This window comes from Anguilla anguilla, chromosome 10, assembly GCF_013347855.1.
Source record: "Anguilla anguilla isolate fAngAng1 chromosome 10, fAngAng1.pri, whole genome shotgun sequence".
NCBI classification, from domain to species: Eukaryota; Metazoa; Chordata; class Actinopteri; order Anguilliformes; family Anguillidae; genus Anguilla; species Anguilla anguilla.
In genome coordinates, this window is record NC_049210.1 from 16,266,806 (window position 1) to 16,287,834 (window position 21,029).

A 21,029-nucleotide genomic window follows, 5' to 3' on the forward strand; every position below is an offset into this window, starting at 1 on the left:
ATTTCCCCTTTTTTTTTCCTTCATTACCTCTGTCAAGGAGGTTATGTGATAATGCCCGTTTGTCCATCCGTCCATACATGACAGACATGTCTGAAATGGTAATGGCTGGATTCTTAAATTTGCTGTGTACATTTATGTTCCCAAGAGGAAGAAACAACTGATTTTGGTGACCACGTGGCCTTCTCTGTAGCGCCACCATCAGGCCAAACATCTTGGAAAAGTGATGATTGGATTGTCAAGACTATTTATTTATTTTTATTTTTATTTCAGTTTATAATAATGTTTTTTCATGCTAAGTTTTTTGTCTTAGTTTTACTTAATAACCTTGTTGGGAACACATGTAGGCCTAATTCATTTCTTTTATTGATTAAAAGGAATGATGATGATGATTGATGTGGATATTTAAAGACTCACAAGTGCACAGTCAAACCCAGCACTTAACTAAGGCGTATTTGCTGCTTTTGGATTACTTGGCTAGCCATGCCTTTGGACCACTTAGATATGTTTGCGGAGAGAGCCGAACGGCTTCTGTTTGCGCGTGATCCTGAAGTCAGCATGCTTTATACGGGATTGGGACAGTGTTTCCTTATGTGCATGAACAGGCACACACCTCAAATTTACAACCAATCAGCATTCATCATCTGATACAGTGGCTGAGATACACTCAAAAAGGAAGGTCTGCGCATGTTTCATGAATCCCACGTTGGTTTTTTTTGTAGCATCTTTTCCTAACAACAAAAAGAAAAAATATGAATTTAAGAGGTTTTGTAAATGAGTGTGATTATGATTTCTGGTGTCCTTTTTGGAATGACCATAACAGTCGCTGATGTTTGGGGGGAGTTCAATTTTATGTCTATAGGAATACCGTTCTTCTGATCCCTTGCATACAATATTGTTCAGCAGTGAACTGCACTGGTCTGGCCCAGCTCTGTTACATGGAGTGCATTTGGCAGAGTGGAATGTTGCTGCGGTCAGCTGATTCCAGTTTGATAGAGCAACAGCGTGAGCAGTGAATGGGGGCCTGACTCTGTCCCTGTGCTGTCTCCCAGGCCGTCAACAAAGGGACCTTTTATTCAGCCAGGCCTCCCTGCAGCATGGCACCCTGCCTCTCTCTCCCGTTGGCCTGCCGAAATGAGCTCGTGCTTTTTTCCCTCTGTTTTATTTGCCGTCAGTGGCCTTGGGTTGACTGCCTCTTTTCATTAATTGTCTTTTGCTGTCTCTCTCTCTCTCACACCACGGCCCCAAAATACAATGAGCTTGACTGTGTGTTAGTGGGGCTCGGGGTAAAGCTTCCAAGAAAGCCAAGTGTTTGTCAGGGACAGAAAAGTCAGGCCAGCTTTTTTTTTTGTCTCACAACATTTTTCACTTCTTGGTAACTGGGTGCTGTAACTGTTGTGTAACAGCGAGGAATTGCTTTAGTGCTTTCACAGCACACCCTCTGGTCTGCTTCAGTGGTGAACATTGATTAGTTTTTATGTCTAAAATGGAACCATTGAGAACTGACAGCTGTTTTTTCTTTCAGTTCCTTAGCTATGACATCTATGGAATTGAAAGAATGGTCTGTGTGCTTGAATGCATCCTTGTAACATGATCAATGGTGACTCTCGCTGGGTGTGGTTCAGCAGGCTGTAAATGACAGAAAGGCTAGCCTGCGATACAGTCTGCTCCCTCCCCCACTGCAGCCCCCGCCACCACCACTGCCCTGTCCCCATCTGCCATGTGGAATCAGCCACTTGTGTCCCCTGCTGCTTTCCACAGGGAAGAACAGCTGTATAAACCATTAGGAATTTAGCATGTGGTTGGGTGGTATTTAGCTTTTGTTGTTTCATCTTTGAAGACCACCAGTGTTTATAGTGTACTATTGTAGCATAGAGATGCATGCATTCCTGGTCAGAAGACTTGGTTGGTATAAAATGTCCCATCATGCCATAGGCATCAAGATTTCAATTAAGGGATGTCCCATTTTATAACGGTAGAACATGGCTAGCCAGGTACAAGGAATTAACATTAGTCCAAGGGTGAATATTCTGTGTTCATGTAGACTAGGTAACGAAAATCAACCATTGGCGGGAAGTTTTACTGTAGTTTTCCTCTAACCACCTCCCAGTGATTTTTCTGTACTTAATTGTGGAAATTGGATAAAGAGATTTCATTGGTAGGTATTTTATGATGGTTTTCTGTTTGCCTTAGTCATTTTAAATAAATAAACCAATATTTCTCTGTTCTCTGTTCCATCCACTGTGTGTGTCTGTATTGCGTGTTGCTCGCTCGGTCAGAAAATGGAAACCAGCGGGGTGAAAGTGCTGGAGACTGCCGATGACATCCAGGAACGGCGGCAGCAGGTGCTGGACCGCTACCGGCGGTTCAAAGACCTGTCCACGCTGCGGCGGCAGAAGCTGGAGGACTCGTACCGCTTCCAGTTCTTCCGTCGAGATGCCGACGAGCTGGAGAAGTGGATCCAGGAGAAGCTGCAGATCGCCTCCGACGAGAACTACAAGGACCCCACCAACCTGCAGGTCAGAGCCGAGTGTGTTGCTGCAAGGCAAGCGGTGTACTGATGTAGATGAGATTTCAGAGATGCCCAGCATAGTAGATTTGATTGATTGAATCACAGATTGATTTCTGTGTTGTCTAAGATTTATGTAATTGATCAATAATGGTACTTACTTCTGTGGGTTCCAGGATTGGAAGTCTTGGCCATAAAGCAGACCCATGCTGTTCACTCTGTTTTTATGTACATACCTAGCATGTGGGGATTGTGATTAGGATGTGAGTTAAAACCTTTGCAAAGCAGGTCCCATTTTAGTGTGCCATTGTAAGTACTGTAGGCTCTGGACAGTGATCACATACGGTGCCGCTCCCCTGTTTTCCCGCATGGCGTTACCATTCATCTCTGTCCCACAGGGGAAGCTGCAGAAGCACCAGGCCTTCGAGGCGGAAGTGCAGGCCAACGCTGGCGCCATCATCAAGCTGGACGAGACCGGCAATCTGATGATCTCCGAGGGCCACTTCGCCTCCGAGATCATCCGGGTAAGAGTTTCAGTTTCAGGCTTTGATCACAAAGAAACGGCAATTAAAAAGTGAAAATTCTTTGAAGTACTGAAACATTTTAATATATCCATTGGCAGATCTTTCATAAAGGGCTTGTGAAAGGGAAGCTCACTGCTGAAATAGTGTAGTTAGTTTGCACATGCAGGGAGGGCAGGCCAGTCAGTGGTCTTTGGCCATTTTGGCAAAATACACATTTGCTGTTTTTCAGTTACAGGATACAGGAAGTTGTAGCAACAGCATATACTGTGTAGCAAGTTACGGTTTTAAAATTCTGTCAAGCTGTGAGCTGCTTTTTGCTGGCTGTTCTGAGGAGAAGTTCACAATGAATGCATTGTAATTTAATCAAAAGAACAATCATTTCTCTCAAGAATATCACCTTTTACCTTACACCGTATTGTTAAAGAAACGAGAGACCCTTTAATTAGGCAGTATTTGGCCAAATGCACCTGTGTTACTCAGTGAAAGTCATAAAAGTCTGTATTGTTTGGTGTCTACAGCTTCAGCTCTTGCTGAGTGTGGCTATGGCTTCAGCATTAGGGAAAAATACTGACAAGCACAGTGGACTTTTTTGGTGTATTTTTACATGTCCCAACATTAGATTCGGGCTTACTACAGTTGTAAAGTGACTATCTGCAGGTGTGTTGTAAGTTTCTTGAGAGAGGTGAACCTAACCCCCCTGTGTTTGGTACAGTCTTTCATGCCCCACCGGACTGCCCAGTGACCCAGTGTATAAAGTGTCTGTTAACATTTACTGTAAGCAAGTAGGTACTTGGGTGGGTGTTGTCAGCCTCTTGAATCTGCTTTCTCTGTTTCCTGTCCTTCAGAAAAGTTTTTGACTTGCAGTGCTTTATCAGTGTTAGTTACTGTGTGCCTGTCAGATTTGCATGCACTGAAGTTTGAGATTGAATCATAATCTTGCTAATTAATTTTATCGGTGTAGGTAAGGCTCAGTCAATTTTAGCCAATGTCCAGGTGCACAGAGTCTTTCTCCCTGTGTCCAGGGGACTCCTCTGGTGTGGTAGTGATGACTGGTGCTGTTTGTCAGAAGGCTGTGATGTTGCACAGTAGCAGTGAAGATGCGCTTCTCTCCCTCTCATCCTGTCAGTTGCGCCTGGAAGAGCTGCACAGGCTGTGGGACCTGCTGCTCCAGAAGACCCAGGAGAAGGGAGTGCGCCTCCTGCAGGCTCAGAAGCTGGTGCAGTACCTGCGGGAGTGTGAGGACGCCCTGGAATGGATCAGCGACAAGGTGACCACACCGCACGCTAATACGCCTTCATAAACCCACCACATTAGTGATGCATCACAGACACATCACGTTGCACCCCACACCCAAGGCATACATGCAGACGCCACACATACAAGCACACAATGTGAGAGTTTTGTGGATTACGAACAAGTTTTTGGGTGCCTGTGCAGGAAGCCATCGTCACCTCCGAGGAGCTCGGCCAGGACTTGGAGCACGTGGAGGTCCTGCAGAAGAAGTTTGAGGAGTTCCAGACGGATCTGGCAGCCCACGAGGAGCGGGTCAACGACGTCAACCAGCTGGCCAGCAAACTGGTGCAGGAGTCGCACCCGGAGGAGGAGCTGATCGTCAGGAAGCAGGAGGAGGTCAACGCCGCCTGGAAGAGGCTGAAGGGCCTGGCCCAGCAGAGACAGGGGAAGCTGTTTGGGGCCGCCGAGGTTCAGCGCTTCAACAGGTACGACTACTCTCCTCCTGTCCATTGGGCCCTGACTCCGGTCCTCCAGGCATTTGGCTAAGATTATCAAAGAAAAGTGCCACTTTTTCTGCCTCGTCTTGAAAGAGAATTTGCCTTAAATGTGTAGCTTAATGCAAAGGCCCCTCAAAACTAAGCAATCTTTCCTTGTTATAAAGTGCATCTCATATTTCTCTTTGTAGTGGCATATCTAGTTATTCGAGAGGGCTTAAGGTGTGAAATCAGGGCACTGGTACACTGCGGTTAAAATGTTTCAGTGGCGGTGTTCAAAATAATCTGCTGTTTTTGGGGAAATGTTTCTCTTTTTTTTTTTAAATTCCCTATATTGGAATTTCATTATGGGCTTTCTGATGAGTGTCTGTGGCCCTGCAGAGACGTGGATGAGACCATCAGCTGGATCAAGGAGAAGGAGCAGCTGATGGCGTCGGACGACTTTGGGCGCGACCTGGCGAGCGTGCAAGCCCTCCTGCGCAAGCACGAGGGCCTGGAGAGAGACCTGGCTGCCCTGGAGGACAAGGTCGGTGGAAACATCTTCCTGTCGTTGTCTTTGACCGCGTATGCAGGGAGCTTCGGTCTGTACCTGTGTCCGTGTGTGTCTGTGTTGAGAGCCCTCTGTCAGGTTTATATATGACTTAATTTAACTCCTTATAATGCTGGTCAGGTTCGCTGACTGTGCTAATGGTGCAGTTCATTTTCACACCTCTCGCCGCACTTTTGTGTCCTGTCTGAATGTGCTTCTGCACGTGCAAAACCGTGAACGCCCCGTTTCGGCAGGTGAACACCCTGGGCTCGGAGGCCGAGCGGCTGCAGCAGACCCACCCCCAGAACGCCTCTCAGATCCACCTGAAGCGGGACGAGCTCATCACCAACTGGGAGCAGATCCGCACGCTGGCCGCCGAGCGCCACGCCCGCCTGAACGACTCGTACAGGTGAGCGCTGCGCAGCGCCGAGCCGCTGTCTAAGAGCTTAGGGTGGGAAAGTCACTAATGCGCTAGCATCAATAATCAAGTCTCAGTTTTAAAGAAATCTTTTCTTTTTGACAAATGCACGCATAAGTGTATTCCATATGTTGATAGTTGTATATTGTGCATATATTGTGTGGTATAATATATTAAGCACCCATCCATGCGTTTATACATGTGCTGTTTCCAAAGGGTGAAGATTCATTATTAAATATACCTCTATGCAGACTACACAACATGCTCAGTGTATACTAAAGTATTTCTTTGTAGAGGCATCGCCTTAATGAATAAACTGGTTGTCTCCACTTTCAATAGCCATTTAACTTAGTATAGTTAGATTTTACATGTTTGCTTTTGTTTGACAACCACAAAAACATTTAGTATGATGAAAAACTAATTAACTATTAAACTAATAATTAAACTAATAACCCAATTTTCCACAGAGCTCAATTATTATAGCAACTACACCCCCTCCAGAACATGACTGCAGTGTTCTCTTTTGCCCCCTATAGGCTGCAGCGCTTTACTGCAGACTTCCGTGACCTGACCAGCTGGGTGACTGAGATGAAGGCCTTGATCAACGCAGATGAACTGGCCAATGATGTTGCTGGGGCAGAGGCCCTGCTGGACCGTCACCAGGAGCACAAGGTGAATGTCCAAAATTATCATGAAGAGTGAGATATTGCTTGGTTGAAGCAAAGAAGGCTGCTAAAGCGAATGGCAAATGGTAGCTGCAGGGGAATTCAAAATGGAGGTTCAGATGCTGCTGTGTTGCTGTCTCATGCTGTGTCAGTCGTATGCTTGTGCACTAATTAGCGTTTGGTTTCTTGCAGGGAGAGATCGATGCCCATGAGGACAGCTTCAAAAGCACCGATGAAGCTGGTCATGCCCTCCTGAACACCGGACACTATGCCTCTGAGGACGTGAAGGAGAAGGTAACCGCTTCATGTTAAATCTTCATGTAATCAACCCCTTCCTGCCCACCCCCCTCCCCCAGCTATGTTAGTTCCTCTGAGCTATATGCTACCCTTCCACACAGTCTGCATTTGAATTTCCCACCCTCTGTGGTGGTTAGTCTGTATCAGGGCATCTCCCCTCTTCTGAACTGGGTTTTTTGGGTCTCTCTGCGCAGCTGGGCGTCCTGTCTGCGGAGAAGGAGTCCCTGCTGGAGCTGTGGGAGCTGCGCAGGCAGCAGTACGAGCAGTGCATGGACCTGCAGCTCTTCTACAGGGACACCGAGCAGGTCGACAACTGGATGAGCAAGCAGGAGGTGGGTCCCATTCCACGCACGTGCACTCTGATGCACCTTTACTGTCCCCCTTGAGCGGGATTACAGTTCACTACATGCCCAATTATAATCGACTATTAAAAACGAATTAAATAAATGTGGTAATGGTTTGATGAATGATTGATAGTGATGGTGTGTAGTAGACTAATGTTATAATGCATGAAGAAATCTTGCAGGGGAATTTTTTAAAATACGCAATTGAGTATAAATGCACAGACAAATATGAACATATTGACCTAATGTAAAATTGATAAAAATATCACAGTGCTGTTTTGTTAGGTGTCATTTTTCACACGCTGAATGCAGGGGTATTTTCTCAATACACAATCTACTGTAAATGTGCCATTAGTCTGTATTTAAAGTGAGTAACGTGATTTGCGGACGTGCCTCTTCCAGGCTTTCCTTCTGAACGAAGACCTGGGCGACTCCCTGGACAGTGTGGAGGCCCTTCTGAAGAAGCACGAGGACTTTGAGAAGTCTCTCAGCGCCCAGGAGGAGAAAATAACAGTGAGCGGCCCTAATTTGGGTTTATAACCGTTCTGTGGTTACATTGTTTTGTTCCCCATGGTGGGAGCATTGTTTTACTCTTTGTTTGCTGTTTTGTGTTCCATAGGCCCTGGATGAATTTGCCACCAAACTGATCCAGAACAACCACTACGCCAAGGAGGACGTGGCCACTCGCAGAGATGCAGTGAGTGCTGGGAAGGGGGAGGAACTCCTACTGGCTTCATTAATTAATTCACATACACTTTATTTTATTTTATTTTATTTGGTGTGTGGAAAGTTCCAGAATCGTGGGTAGCAGAAGCGGATTGTGGGACTTCCTGTTGTTAAACGTGCGTAACTTTGCAGCTGCTTAGCCGACGCAATGCCCTTCACGAGCGCGCTCAGTCCCGCCGCGCCGCACTGGAGGACTCCTTCCACCTGCAGCAGTTTTTCCGTGACTCCGACGAGCTCAAGAGCTGGATCAACGAGAAGATGAAGACCGCCACCGACGAGGCCTACAAGGCAAGGACCGCCGAGGAGCTCTTTCATTCACACCGATACACTGCAATCACACTTAATTTTGTAGTTTTTTGGGTCATGTCCTGTTTTGAGCTTGACCCTTCTCCATTACCCCCACCCCCAGGATCCATCCAACCTGCAGGGGAAAGTGCAGAAGCACCAGGCCTTCGAAGCCGAACTCTCGGCCAATCAGAGCCGCATCGACGCCCTGCAGAAGTCTGGGCAGGAGCTGATCGACGCCAAGCACTACGCCTCCGACGAGGTGTCCGGCCGCATGGATGAGGTCAGCACCATGTGGAAGAAACTGCTGGAGGCCACCGAGCTCAAAGGTTAGAAAGGCTGTCAAGCCCTACCTCAATGGGAACATTCAATCTGTGTATGCATGTACAGTAGTGAATTTAAACATGGCATGATGTTACACATTTAAAAGATCAAAGTATTATGAATTACAGATGCGTATGCTAATGTCTGTAGTTGCAGGTTTTAGACTTGGAACCTGGAAATCCTTAATTGTTCTCAATAATTGACCTGACGAGAAAGTTAATGTGACAGTTTCACGCCAGAAGATTGTACAGATTGACACAACGTGTGCCGTCTCTGTTCAGGCATCAAGCTCCGCGAGGCCAACCAGCAGCAGCAGTTCAACCGCAACGTGGAGGACATCGAGCTGTGGCTGTACGAGGTGGAAGGCCACCTGGCCTCGGACGACTACGGCAAGGACCTGACCAGCGTGCAGAACCTGCAGAAGAAGCACGCCCTGCTGGAGGCCGACGTGGCGGCGCACCAGGTCTGCGTTCGGGAATCTCGCCTGGGCGGAAGCTCGGTGTTTGCGGAATGAATGTGATGTTTGGAATGCGAGCAGCAAGTGCGCGTACGGAAAACGGGCGTGTCCGTGGTCTGGTGGGTGGTGCATTCAGGTTAAAGTCCAGCTCATTGAGTAAAAAGTAATGGGCAATGCACGTGATTACAAAAAAGAAAACAGTGCCCCACTGAATGACACATTTAAACTACTACTTAAATGTAAACATGAAAATAACATTATTCACCATCAGCACCATTGTAGGAAACCTTGTTCACTGTCTGAACCTGTGCTATTGGATTCATCTGGACAGCCACAGACTGAAGCCCTCTCTCTCCCATCCTTCCCTCGCCCGACAGGACCGCATTGACGGCATCACCATCCAAGCGCGGCAGTTCCAGGAGGCGGGCCACTTCGACGCCGACAACATCCGCAAGAAGCAGGAGGCGCTGGTGGCGCGCTACGAGGCGCTGAAGGACCCCATGGCGGCCCGCAAGCAGAAGCTGTCCGACTCCCTGCGCCTGCAGCAGCTCTTCCGCGACGTGGAGGACGAGGAGACCTGGATCCGCGAGAAGGAGCCCATCGCCGCGTCCACCAACAGGGGTCAGTGTTGCGGAGGCCGAAACAGCAGTCACGGCAGTTTGAGCCGTTCCAGGTTTTACTTGTAGCAGGCTGGTGCGCTGAGTTTAATATGTTCTCTCACCTCTCCCAGGGAAAGACCTGATCGGGGTCCAGAACCTGCTGAAGAAGCACCAGGCGCTGCAGGCCGAGATCGGGGGACACGAGCCCCGCATCAAGGCCGTCACCCAGAAGGGCCAGGCCATGGTGGATGAGGGTAGGCTCTGCTGTTTCCTACTGTCACAAAATGCACCCACATCAGAATTTAGGGTGCTCCTATAAACCAGCATGTGCCTGTTTCCTGTTTCACTATGCAAGCAGATTGTATTAAATCCAGTCATGTCTTTAAGTACAAAAGCCACACTGTGAAGTTAGTACAGTGTACAGAGAGAGGCCCCTTATGGTGAAAATGTTGCTCATGGTAAAAATGAACCCGCTCCATTGTACAGCTGTGAGGGGTTCATGACTAGATGATCTTTAAAGGCCCGCCCGCCGGTGCTCCTTCCCCCTCAGGCCACTTTGCCGCGGAAGACGTGAAGGCCAAGCTGGGCGAGCTGAACGGCCGCTGGGACTCTCTGAAGGGCAAGGCGTCGCAGCGGCGGCAGGACCTGGAGGACTCCCTGCAGGCGCAGCAGTACTTCGCCGACGCCAACGAGGCCGAGTCCTGGATGAGGGAGAAGGAGCCCATCGTGGGGAGCACCGACTACGGCAAGGACGAGGACTCCGCCGAGGTGAGTGGGGGGCAGGGACTTTGCTGGTTAGAGGCAGAGATCAAGGTCAAAATAACAGAAATAAAAGTCAAAATAACAGGGCAATGTTACTGCAGTTTGATATCTAGTTGGATGGTGAATAGTAAAGCTTGTGTTGGTGGTTCAGGGGGGGATGTGTGACTGGCAGTTAACTGAACAAGTACTCCTTCTCATCCCACAGGCCCTGCTGAAGAAGCATGAAGCCTTGATGTCTGATCTCAGCGCTTATGGCAGCAGCATCCAGGCCCTGAAGGAGCAGGCCCAGGCCTGCAGGGTGAGTGTCTGTGGATCAGGGGGTGGAGGAATCAGCCAAACTGAAACGAAGAAATTCAGAATCCAGTACATAATGCAAATTTTGCTAAATTCATCAGAATTCAAAAATGCAAAAAGTTACACCTGTCAACCTGTTTTTCCTCTAGCAACAAGTGGCCCCCACAGATGATGAGACTGGGAAGGAGCTGGTCCTGGCTCTGTATGACTATCAGGAGAAGAGCCCCCGTGAAGTCACCATGAAGAAGGGCGACATCCTCACCCTCCTCAACAGCACCAACAAGGTACAGCACCCCCGCTATCCAATTTTCAGATATTATTTATTATCTGATGTATCGCATGTAGTTGTACTACAGATGAGTTGTAGTCTTTATCACAAAACTGAGGTTTCCCATGGGCTTAGTCTTGTTTACTGATCTTCTACAAGGCTGCTGTGGTGTAATGAAACACTATTACTTTTGATGCTTAAAGAGTAATATAGGATGTATGTATGTAATGTTGGCTTCCTTTGATCTAGGAATAGGATGTGGTTCCATATTTCCTCTAACCCTTCAAACCCTTTTCTTGGTTCTGTCGCAGGACTGGTGGAAGGTGGAGGTGAATGACAGGCAGGGCTTTGTGCCGGCCGCGTACGTGAAGAAGCTGGACCCCACCCAGTCCTCGTCCCGCGAGAACCTCCTGGACGAGCAGGGCAGCATCGGCCTGCGGCAGGAGCAGATTGAGAATCAGTAAGGCTTCGGCTGAAAGGCCTCAAAACGCGCTTAACCCATTTAACTAGCGCCCACCGTGATCTCTCTGTGTGCTCTTCAGTCTTCTGCTGTCTTCCACATGAGCACTTTGCACATTCGAAGACAAAAGGGGGGGGGGGATTTTTCCCTTACTTATCCAGAAGGTCATTTGTCTTGTGCAGGGATCCAGATGAATTGGTTTCAGTGTGCAACTAAAGTCTGAACATCGCTCCAACCTTGCTGTACCTCCTGCTTGTTGAGATACACAGGTGCTAATGGTCTGTTTTTCCAGACTTACAAAATGGTGATTTATTTATAGTATATTATCTTTTTTTGACAGGGCCTTTCTCAAGGGCAGCGAAATTCATTTGTTAGGGAACACTAATCGTTAATTGGCTCCGTGCCTAGGCTGTGGTTATGTGTTGTGCGTTTGAATGTCAATGCTTATTTTAAACCTCATTTTGTATTCTGACATTAATTATTTTTGTCAGTTTACTTCTGAGAATAGTAATTAATCTTTCATGTCCATATGGTTCTTACATTTGTATTCATTGGAAGATGGCCACCCAGATGGTTGAAATATTTTAATTCAGTGAAAGCATTTTATTTTCTGTTAAAGCAAGTGTTGTACTTTGAACAAGATCACTTGAAACGGAACTGTTTTTCTCACCTCTTTTGCATCCAAAAAACAATAAGAAGTTTTGGCACCTCATGTTGAAGAACATGCAGACCCTATGTACTGGATTCAATTAAAAAAAAATTTTTTTTTAAAAAGGTCATTTTGTAAGAACATGGAAACTGCACGCACAGTACGCATATACTGCTAGTTCGCCCATTCAAAAGCGCAGAGTATCACCAGTTAGTGGGGCAAGAATACCCCAGAGAAGGTTGTGCTTTGTGATTTAACCCATGCCGTGTAATGTATGCATGAAGAGGAAGACTGCACACGTATCCCTGTAACTACATCCAACGCACTTCACAATGACTCCTTATCCGCTTTTAAATTTGCTTCTGCAGCAAGTGGGGGTTCCCTTTTAACTTCATCTTCTTTCATAACCATTAACTTTTACGTGCTTTTCTCCCGAGCTTCGCCAAATCCTGCAGACTGAAAGCCTCTCCTCACGGCTATGCTTCTGACTAACCCGGTGGCCTTCTCTCTGTCTGTCTTTCTCATCCTTATTCTAACCGCTCACGCCTGCGTGTGCCTGCGCGTGCCTGCGCGGCCCGTGTCTGCGCAGGCCTCTGGTCACCAAGGAGACCTGCAGCGTGTCTGTGCGCATGAAGCAGGTGGAGGAACTGTGAGTAGGACCCCTCCCCCCTTCCCCTCACTCCTCCATGCCTCTGTGTTTGGCATGGGACAGTCCCATCCACCGCCCGCCACCCGCCCTGTCACCCTTTCCCATGTTAATTACCTCTTTACCGCTGCTTTCTTTTTGGTTCTTTTATTATATATTTTTCCGTTACCCATTTCTCTTCACCTCTTCTGTTCATAAAAATGATCGAAGCCATGTGCTTCCTGGCCACGTCCTCTACCATTTTTCTTTTTGGGGCTCTCAAAAGCAATGCTTGTGACAGCGATTGGCAAGAATCCCTCCCACCACCCACTGAGCAGTCTAGCTGTGAGTCATGTGACTGAGTGGAGGTGGGCGGAGCTCAGTGCCATTTCCTTGATGGTTTTGGTTTGCACACTGGCCTTGTGTGTGCTTTCCCCCAGTTAAATCCTTTTAGATCTGGCTTTCATTACACCCTTTCTTTGGATGCCATGTCTTGGTTTATACAACTGCCTGTAGGCTCATTCAATCACTGTGACTGTGGAGTGTCTTTTGTGGTTTGTGTTGTGGTGGTTGTCTGTCCCTCATCTCAGTATTTATTAATAAGTTTTTTTTTTTTTTTAAAGCCTATGTGATTTGCCAGATTATCGGGGCAACATGCAGTCTTTCATTTTGAATAAGTAGTTTATGTGGAGTTTACTTTTATGTCCTGTTAAAAAAAATTTGGTACAGTAAAATTGTTAGTGGCAGTTTCCATTGTATTAAAGCCCATTCAGTCTTTCACAAAATATGATTGGAACTGTGATGTCAACAAATATTAGTGCATAATTACCTGAGTGAACTGCTGATTGTCGTATTGGGACCAGTTTAGATTTCTGTCTCTGAATGTGTTGGGTGGTTTAAATAGCCTGGAAAGCCTGCTGAATTTGAGGGGCATCGATCCTGGAGATGAGTGACGCTTGCGTGAGATTCTTACCCTCCTCTCCTCCTCCTCCCCTCCCTCGCACTCAGGTACGGTGCCCTGCAGGAGCTGGGCGACAAGCGCAAGGACATGCTGGAGAAGAGCTGCAAGAAGTTCATGCTGTTCCGCGAGGCCAACGAGCTGCAGCAGTGGATCAACGAGAAGGAGGGCGCGCTGACCAACGAGGAGGTGGGCTCCGACCTGGAGCAGGTGGAGGTCCTGCAGAAGAAGTTCGACGACTTCCAGAAGGTAGGAGACCCGCCTCGGTCTGTAGCGTTCGGCCAAAGTTGCGGCTTTCTCGCGTAACCCGTAAGGTTCTCCACCAGTGGCTTCGCGTGCGGTTGGGTCTGGTCTGCACGGCGACGGGCAGTCAGGGCCTCGTGTGTTTGCTCTCCCCAGGATCTGAAGGCCAACGAGTCGCGGCTCAGGGACATCAACAACGTGGCCGCCGAGCTGGAGTCCGAGGGGCTGATGGCCGAGGAGGCCCCCATGATGCAGGCTCAGGTGAGGAGGCGGGGCTACAGCGCCGATGAGTAACGACAGGGAGGAGCCAAGGTCAGAAATCAGGTGTTCAGTCCACTCGGGAAAGCAAAGCTTTTGTGTGTATGTGGGTGCTAAATTATTGTAGTGTTAGGTGTTTGAAAATTGAGTTGGTAAAATCTTTACTGCCATTTAGTAGAGCTCATCCAGAGTCCGCTAATATTCCTTAATGTGCAGTCTAGTCTTGAGCAGATAAAATGGATTAGGTGCTTATTTTTTTTCTATTCCTCCTCAGCAACAAGAATTATTGGGTTCTGCACCAGGAAAGGTAAGACTCTTCATTTGGATGCTATTATTCAAATAATGAAGGAATGCATGCTATATTGCCGGGCAAAAACAATGCTCATCATTCATGGTAAATAATTCAAACTTTTACTGCCTGACTGATACTGTTTTGTTTTGTGTGTGTGTGCAGGATGAAGCAGATTCCAAAAATGTTTCACCATGGAAGGTAAAAATATTTGTACTTGTATCGCACCCATCCCAAGCATGAATCTGTTTTTTTTTTTGCTTTTTTTTTTAAAGATAAGAAACCCTCATCTTTGGTATTTTTTCACTTAAATGTAAAGTCCTTGTGTACTTCTTTTGATACAGTGACATATGCTGCTATTTGGAGCAGGTCAATACAATTTGTATGCCACTTTTTTTTTTGTAAAAGCATAAATTACTTTGAGAAGGAATATTTAAAACTGAAAGCATGCAAGGACTTTCAGGATTTTACTGCATGGGGTGTTCATGGTGGAAGAGGATGATGCATTCTGTCCTGACTAGATGTAGAGGTTTGGGCCTGAGGAAATGTTAAACCTGCTTTCTTGGCTAACATGGTGACTCTTTTGACTTGGTGTGGTGTTTTTGTTCCCCTCGTCTTCTGCTCTTATTTTATTTCAATCTAGACTGTACGTTTGACTGTACAAACGGTGGCTAACTTTAATACTATCAAGGTAAGATTCTTGGTCTCCTTCCCTGTCATCTGTCTTTGTCCCTCCTCCTCCTGAATCATGTCCTCCATGTGCAGGACGCTAGTCCCGCCCACAGGTTCTGCCACATGTCAATCATCCACCCTGTCTTCGTGCATGTGGAGTTCGTCCATTGTGTTCCCAGTCCAACCTTCCTGTTTCCACATCCCTAATGGGCCTCATCAGTTCATTTAATTTTGTTCTGTAACCTTTGTTTAATTTTTCCCCTCAAAGCTTAGCTAGGACAAAAATAATCTACAAAATAAAACCCTAACCCTCAACGGCTGTCTGATTGGAAGTTAATGATGTCAAAAGACTGTGTCTGTTCCATTCCCTGCACTGTGTCGTTCCCCTCCCCTCCCTGTGTCCCTTCTCATTGTCTCCTTGTCTGGTCTGGCTTGGGTAATGATGTGTCATTCATTACTGGGGATGTGCTTGAGGATGCATGCACAATGTCAGTTACCTCTGCTCCTTCCATACAGTGACTTTGAAATGGGAACTTTTGTTTTTATAGTGTACAGCAGCCCCACCTTTTGGCCTTTCTCTGCCCAATTAACAGCTGTGATTCATGCAAATTGCGGTTGAGAGTGAGAGCATGGGGGAGGGGGTGGGGGCGTAGGGGGGTGGGTCTGGGCTATTTCTGGGTGAATCCTGCTACATGTGAGTAAGCCACCCAACTGCCTTCTTTTTACGGTGATGGTCTATGATGCCCTCTCACCTGACCTGTAAATAAGCAATGGATAGCAGTGAGCCACATGCCACTTTGCCATAATTTTAAAAACTGGTCTACCTAGATCTTAACAACAAACAAACTATAAAATACTATTACTATGACTAACTGCTTGGAAACTATGAAATACCAAATACAGAGCTAATGAATGAAATGGAAATAGAACAGAATAAGGAAAGGCTGGCAGTACATGGCTTTAAAAAAAATTCACAAAATGCAGTGGAAGGTCTTAATTAGTTTTTTGTGATTTATCAAATGGAAACAGGATTAAACTAAATTTAATTTGTGTTTATTACTCCTTTGAAGCACAGTAATTTAAGTGTGTAGATCCCATCATTAACTCGAATAAAATTCCTGCCAAAATTGCACAGCATGCCTAAATTTCTACCCAGGATCAATTATGAGCTTATTGCCTGAGAAGTCTTAAGTGGCACTGTGATTGGCTTTCATCATGGGAAAGAGAAGCCTCTGATTGGTGATAACCTTGCACTGCTGTGTTTCTGCCAGGACCTGAACCAGCAGTGGAGGTCCCTGCAGCAGCTGGCAGAGGAGAGAAGCAACCTGCTGGGGAGTGCCCATGAAGTGCAGAGATTCCACAGGTGGGTCCACCTTAATGCACGCACACACACACACGCACGCAGGTGCACATAGACACACACAACATGCGTGCACACACACACACGCGCATATGCGTGTATGTATGTACGTATATACACATGCTCTCAGCTAACGGACCAGTGTTTTTGTGTTTGTGTGCGATTCACCCATGTAGAGATGCTGATGAGACCAAAGAGTGGGTGGAGGAGAAGAACCAGGCCCTGAACACCGACAACTACGGCCACGACCTGGCCAGCGTCCAGGCGCTGCAGCGCAAACACGAAGGCTTCGAGAGGGACCTGGCCGCCCTGGGAGACAAGGCGAGCGCGCGGCCCAGAATGCACCGGGAGGCTCCGTTACATCACCGCTCCCCGCCCGCGTCCTGATCCTCTGCCTTCCCCCACGCAGGTGAACTCTCTGGGGGAGACGGCGGACCGCCTGATCCAGTCCCACCCGGAGGCGGCGGACGACATCAAGGAGAAGTGCAGCGAGCTGAACACGGCCTGGAGCAGCCTGGTGGGGCGCGCCGACCAGCGCAAGGACAAGCTGGGCAACTCCCACGACCTGCAGCGCTTCCTCAGCGACTTCAGGTGAGGGGCGGAGCCAACGCCTAAGACTTGGGACGGGGTCTGGTGCGCTACGCTAACGTTTTTTCAAGAAGCACAGTGGTCGCTGTGTGGGAAAATTTAACGAAACAGTGGACCCTCTCTCTCCCGTTCTGTCACAACCCTCCTGCAGAGACCTGATGTCCTGGATCAATGGGATCAGGGGGCTGGTGTCGTCCGATGAGCTGGCCAAGGATGTGACGGGGGCTGAGGCTCTGCTGGAGAGACACCAGGTACTGACTCTATTACAGCTCTGTACAGCTCTTACAGTGAATGGGAGTGATAGGAGACACATTCTTTTGATTCCCCCTGGAAAATCTGTACAGTGAAGTGCTGTGTCTGTAAATGGCACTACATGAACAAGATCAGAGGCAGAAAATCCATCTTTAGAAAGTAAAAGTCCTCCCGATTATTTTGTTCCAGTCACCTGGATTTACTAATTACCACAATGAAATGAGCTGGGCTTTTACTTTTACTGAATGACGGGACAGTCTTTATGGAAGGAAAAGCTCTCGCCCCCCTCACTCACTCTGCCCGTCTCCTCCCCCACCCCGTGCCCTCTCCAGGAGCACCGCACCGAGATCGACGCCCGGGCCGGCACCTTCCAGGCCTTCGAGCAGTTTGGGCAGCAGCTGGTGGCGCGGGGCCACTACGCCAGCCCTGAGATCCAGGAGAAGCTGGAGACCCTGGACCGTGAGCGGGCCAACCTGGAGAAGGCCTGGGTGCAGCGCAGGATGATGCTGGACCAGTGTCTGGAGCTGCAGGTCTGACCCCGACCGGACGACCGTCTGTGACCGTGTGTCGAGTGACCGTCGCGCGTGTGACCCTGTCTGTCTGCTCTCTTCCCTCCGCAGCTCTTCAACCGCGACTGCGAGCAGGCGGAGAACTGGATGGCGGCCCGCGAGGCCTTCCTGGCCAGCGACGATAAGGGCGACTCTCTGGACAGCGTGGAGGCGCTCATCAAGAAGCACGAGGACTTTGACAAGGCCATCAACGTGCAGGTCAGCGGTGTGCGGCCGTCTCTGTATAGGGCAGCATCTATTTGCTGGAATTAATCAATATTTAGTTAAAAAAGCTTCCCCCTGTACTTCTATGCATAAATGAAATTGGGCGTGTTTGACTCATCAATTGCCCTGCTGCGTCTGCAGGAGGACAAGATCGCCGCCCTGCAGTCCTTCGCAGAGCAGCTGATTGGAGCAGACCACTACGCCAAGCCCGAGATCTCCGCCCGCTGTAACGAGGTTCTGGACAGGTAAGCCCCCGCCCCCTGCCCCCCTCCCCCTCCCCAGCACCCCTTCACAGTGTGCCCCAGGTTTGGTCACTCCGGGCTCCTCTGTGCCCCGCAGGTGGAGGCGGCTGAAGGCCCAGATGATCGAGAAGCGCTCCAAGCTGGGCGAGTCGCAGACCCTGCAGCAGTTCAGCCGCGACGTGGACGAGATCGAGGCCTGGATCAGCGAGAAGCTGCAGACCGCCACCGACGAGTCCTACAAGGACCCCACCAACATCCAGGTGCGGTCTCGCAGCCCCCGCGAAATAACGCGCCGTTTGAGCTCTTTAGCGCTCTTATTTCATCGCGTTTTTACCGCGTTTACCATCATTTTGATTGGACGAGGTGGTTTTCAGTCTCTTCCGAATAAGTGACTGTTGAATTGCTTCTTTAACAAATGTTTTTGTGTTGACTTATTACCCTTTAATCCTTTTTTCTGTTAAACAAACCCCCCCCATACCCATAAATCTCTATTACTACTGTTGTCCTGTTTATCCCTTGTTCATAATGACTGCCTTGTGACTTCCCCAGCCCTTTTGATGGCAATAAAATCTGAATCTGTCTTTGTTTTTATTGTCTGTTTTTAGCTGTCCAAACTGCTGGTAAGTTGAGTAGTGTGTCAGCGCACTAACATCTGTAGGGGTCTTTCACTTGTGTCCGTGTCTTTTTGCCATCTGTAGACACACAGTCCTTTTTAGCTGGATTTCCATCCATCTGTCTCGTGTTCACCTACATGAGTGCTTGCTTCTTTTTGATTTATGCCGTTTTTTAAATGTAAATGCACATTTTGCCTTGTTTGTAGATGTGTACTTGTGTCTCGTGCCCTTAAGTTATTTTAAGCTGCTGGGTGTGGCTTCCATATTTTTGTTCTTCGCCTTAACAAGTTGGGTTATCTTTTAAACTCGTTCCACACATTGTGCGATGTTAATACTAAGTGTCAGTCGCTATGGTTACCTGCAAACCACAGTTATGTCTCTAGCACCATCTGATAGTGATCTTGATATAAATTATGTTGTGGTTTTTATATAAATACAGAGCTGCCATCCTTTGGTCAATACAACCAGCTTTAGATATCCAACATGTTTATTTTCTGAAAGTAAAACTGAAAGTAAAACCGAATTTGTGTTGAGGGTATAGTGGCAAAGGTGAGGTTATCCAGTGAGTGAGGTAGAAATATGTAGCTAGGAAAGGTGCCGCTTTGCTTCAAGCTCTTAATACAAAACACAGGTATGGTTTGCTTTCTGTGTTTCAAAAACCCCCAGTGCTTATTCTGCTGTATATTACATTTACTGATGCCTCCCATTTAATTAAAAAAAAGAATTAGAAAGGCCTTTGACTACGAGTGCAGGCGAAACGGGGGGCACAGTGTAGACCTTTCTCCCTCACTCTCTGGTTGAAACGCAGGTGTGGAACGACATTTAAAAAAAGAGAAGCTTTTTAAGGTGCTCCAGAAACATTTGCTGTGTTCCGGAGGAAGTCTCCAGTTCATTTCATGTGTTTTTTTTCCCCCCACGTGTCTCTGTCAATCACTGGTGGTGTCTAGGAATCTGTCTTTTTTTTTTTTTGTTATTTTTTGGGGTGTCCTTTTAGTTCTGGCTTTTCATTTCACGTTTACCTCCTCCCAGTCATATCCCTGGGAGTCACTGACTGCCATACTGACAATTATGTCTACTCATCAAAGTCAGACACTATAACTGTGGTATTTAAAAATTAAATAACTGGTAGTTGCTCAGTCCCTCAAGGAGTCGCAAAATATGAATAGTGAGCCACTCAGAATAAACCTACTTGGCTCAATTTACTATTACATACTACCATTGTACTGGCATTTATGATCAATTTGGTGCAGGTATTTAAGTGACTTAAGAACGATAGACTACTAGTAAGTAACATAAGACTACTCAAATTGCCTTCAGACACCTTAACTAGATGCATAATTCACTGTCATATTTCAGGAAGTGTCATTATTGCACTAGTCTCATTACTAAGTTTATTTTCAGAGGGAAATGCAGCCGTACACACACACATGCATACACACATCTGGCCTGTAACGGGGCTTGTGCTTCATCACCCCCCCCGCCCCCACCCCTCCCAAAATCTGCTCGGACTCTAACTCTCTCCCCTCCTCACGCAGAGTAAGCACCAGAAGCACCAGGCCTTCGAGGCTGAGCTGCACGCCAACGCGGACCGCATCCGTGGCGTAATCGACACGGGCAACTCCCTCATCCAGAGGGGGGCCTGTGCTGGGAGCGAGGACGCGGTCAAGGTAATGGCCGCCTCCCACAGTCTGCCCAGTGCTGAAGGCTGCAGGCTCACGCCTGGCTACAGTTTCTCATAGCCGGTCATAGTTTCTCTTATTCATACCAGTGTATAGAGCCCTAATTACTACAGTTCATCACTCTGCATAAGGCCAATTTGGTGTAACGTAATGAACAATGTATTATTATTGTAGCCCTCCAGATGAGGACCATTTTGCAATAACTGCATTTCATTTACATTTTTTGGGCATATTGCAAATACGTAATGCAAGCACCACCTCGCATCCTTCTGAACAATACTTCAGAGCTGAAACAAAGGACTTTCTGAGAGGGGATGCAGGGCATGTTGAAATGGTTGAGCTCTTATTGTGGGTGCTGTTTCTCTCCCCAGTCACGCCTGAATGCCCTGGATGACCAGTGGCAGTTCCTGGTGAACAAGTCTGCAGAGAAGAGCCAGAAGCTGAAGGAGGCCAACAAGCAGCAGAATTTCAACACTGGCATCAAGGACTTCGATTTCTGGCTTTCAGAGGTAAAAATCTTCAAAAATCTGTAAATTAACTTTTCAAATATGCTTGCTTTGTTGATGCTTAGTTTGGCAGTGAATTCAGTTCCTTGCATTGATTTTGCTGTAAAATGTAGGTAGACCAAAATGAATTTTTTCA

At 47.5% G+C, this 21,029-nt stretch overlaps 1 protein-coding gene across 9 annotated transcripts in view; it reads left to right on the forward strand.

The window, feature by feature from the left end:
* The window catches only part of LOC118207064 (spectrin alpha chain, non-erythrocytic 1), a 36,502-nt gene that overhangs the window by 5,735 nt on the left and 9,738 nt on the right, over positions 1-21,029 (forward strand). For 3 of the 9 annotated variants that reach the window (XM_035380353.1, XM_035380351.1, XM_035380356.1), the window contains 37 exons: positions 2,277-2,516; positions 2,905-3,030; positions 4,157-4,297; positions 4,468-4,748; positions 5,139-5,283; positions 5,541-5,695; positions 6,241-6,376; positions 6,562-6,663; positions 6,861-6,998; positions 7,413-7,523; positions 7,630-7,707; positions 7,869-8,024; positions 8,146-8,350; positions 8,627-8,808; positions 9,180-9,423; positions 9,533-9,655; positions 9,952-10,169; positions 10,369-10,461; positions 10,607-10,741; positions 11,037-11,185; positions 12,424-12,483; positions 13,468-13,666; positions 13,817-13,921; positions 14,193-14,225; positions 14,373-14,408; positions 14,851-14,898; positions 16,151-16,242; positions 16,416-16,560; positions 16,649-16,830; positions 16,979-17,078; positions 17,412-17,609; positions 17,700-17,846; positions 17,994-18,097; positions 18,192-18,354; positions 18,700-18,714; positions 20,244-20,375; positions 20,759-20,896. In XM_035380353.1, the coding sequence (XP_035236244.1) occupies positions 2,280-2,516; positions 2,905-3,030; positions 4,157-4,297; positions 4,468-4,748; positions 5,139-5,283; positions 5,541-5,695; positions 6,241-6,376; positions 6,562-6,663; positions 6,861-6,998; positions 7,413-7,523; positions 7,630-7,707; positions 7,869-8,024; positions 8,146-8,350; positions 8,627-8,808; positions 9,180-9,423; positions 9,533-9,655; positions 9,952-10,169; positions 10,369-10,461; positions 10,607-10,741; positions 11,037-11,185; positions 12,424-12,483; positions 13,468-13,666; positions 13,817-13,921; positions 14,193-14,225; positions 14,373-14,408; positions 14,851-14,898; positions 16,151-16,242; positions 16,416-16,560; positions 16,649-16,830; positions 16,979-17,078; positions 17,412-17,609; positions 17,700-17,846; positions 17,994-18,097; positions 18,192-18,354; positions 18,700-18,714; positions 20,244-20,375; positions 20,759-20,896 (5,052 nt within the window). In that variant the 5' untranslated portion in view covers positions 2,277-2,279. The remainder of the gene's footprint in view (positions 1-2,276; positions 2,517-2,904; positions 3,031-4,156; positions 4,298-4,467; positions 4,749-5,138; positions 5,284-5,540; positions 5,696-6,240; positions 6,377-6,561; positions 6,664-6,860; positions 6,999-7,412; positions 7,524-7,629; positions 7,708-7,868; positions 8,025-8,145; positions 8,351-8,626; positions 8,809-9,179; positions 9,424-9,532; positions 9,656-9,951; positions 10,170-10,368; positions 10,462-10,606; positions 10,742-11,036; positions 11,186-12,423; positions 12,484-13,467; positions 13,667-13,816; positions 13,922-14,192; positions 14,226-14,372; positions 14,409-14,850; positions 14,899-16,150; positions 16,243-16,415; positions 16,561-16,648; positions 16,831-16,978; positions 17,079-17,411; positions 17,610-17,699; positions 17,847-17,993; positions 18,098-18,191; positions 18,355-18,699; positions 18,715-20,243; positions 20,376-20,758; positions 20,897-21,029) is intronic. The other 6 variants (XM_035380352.1, XM_035380357.1, XM_035380355.1 and 3 more) reach the window with 4 other exon arrangements.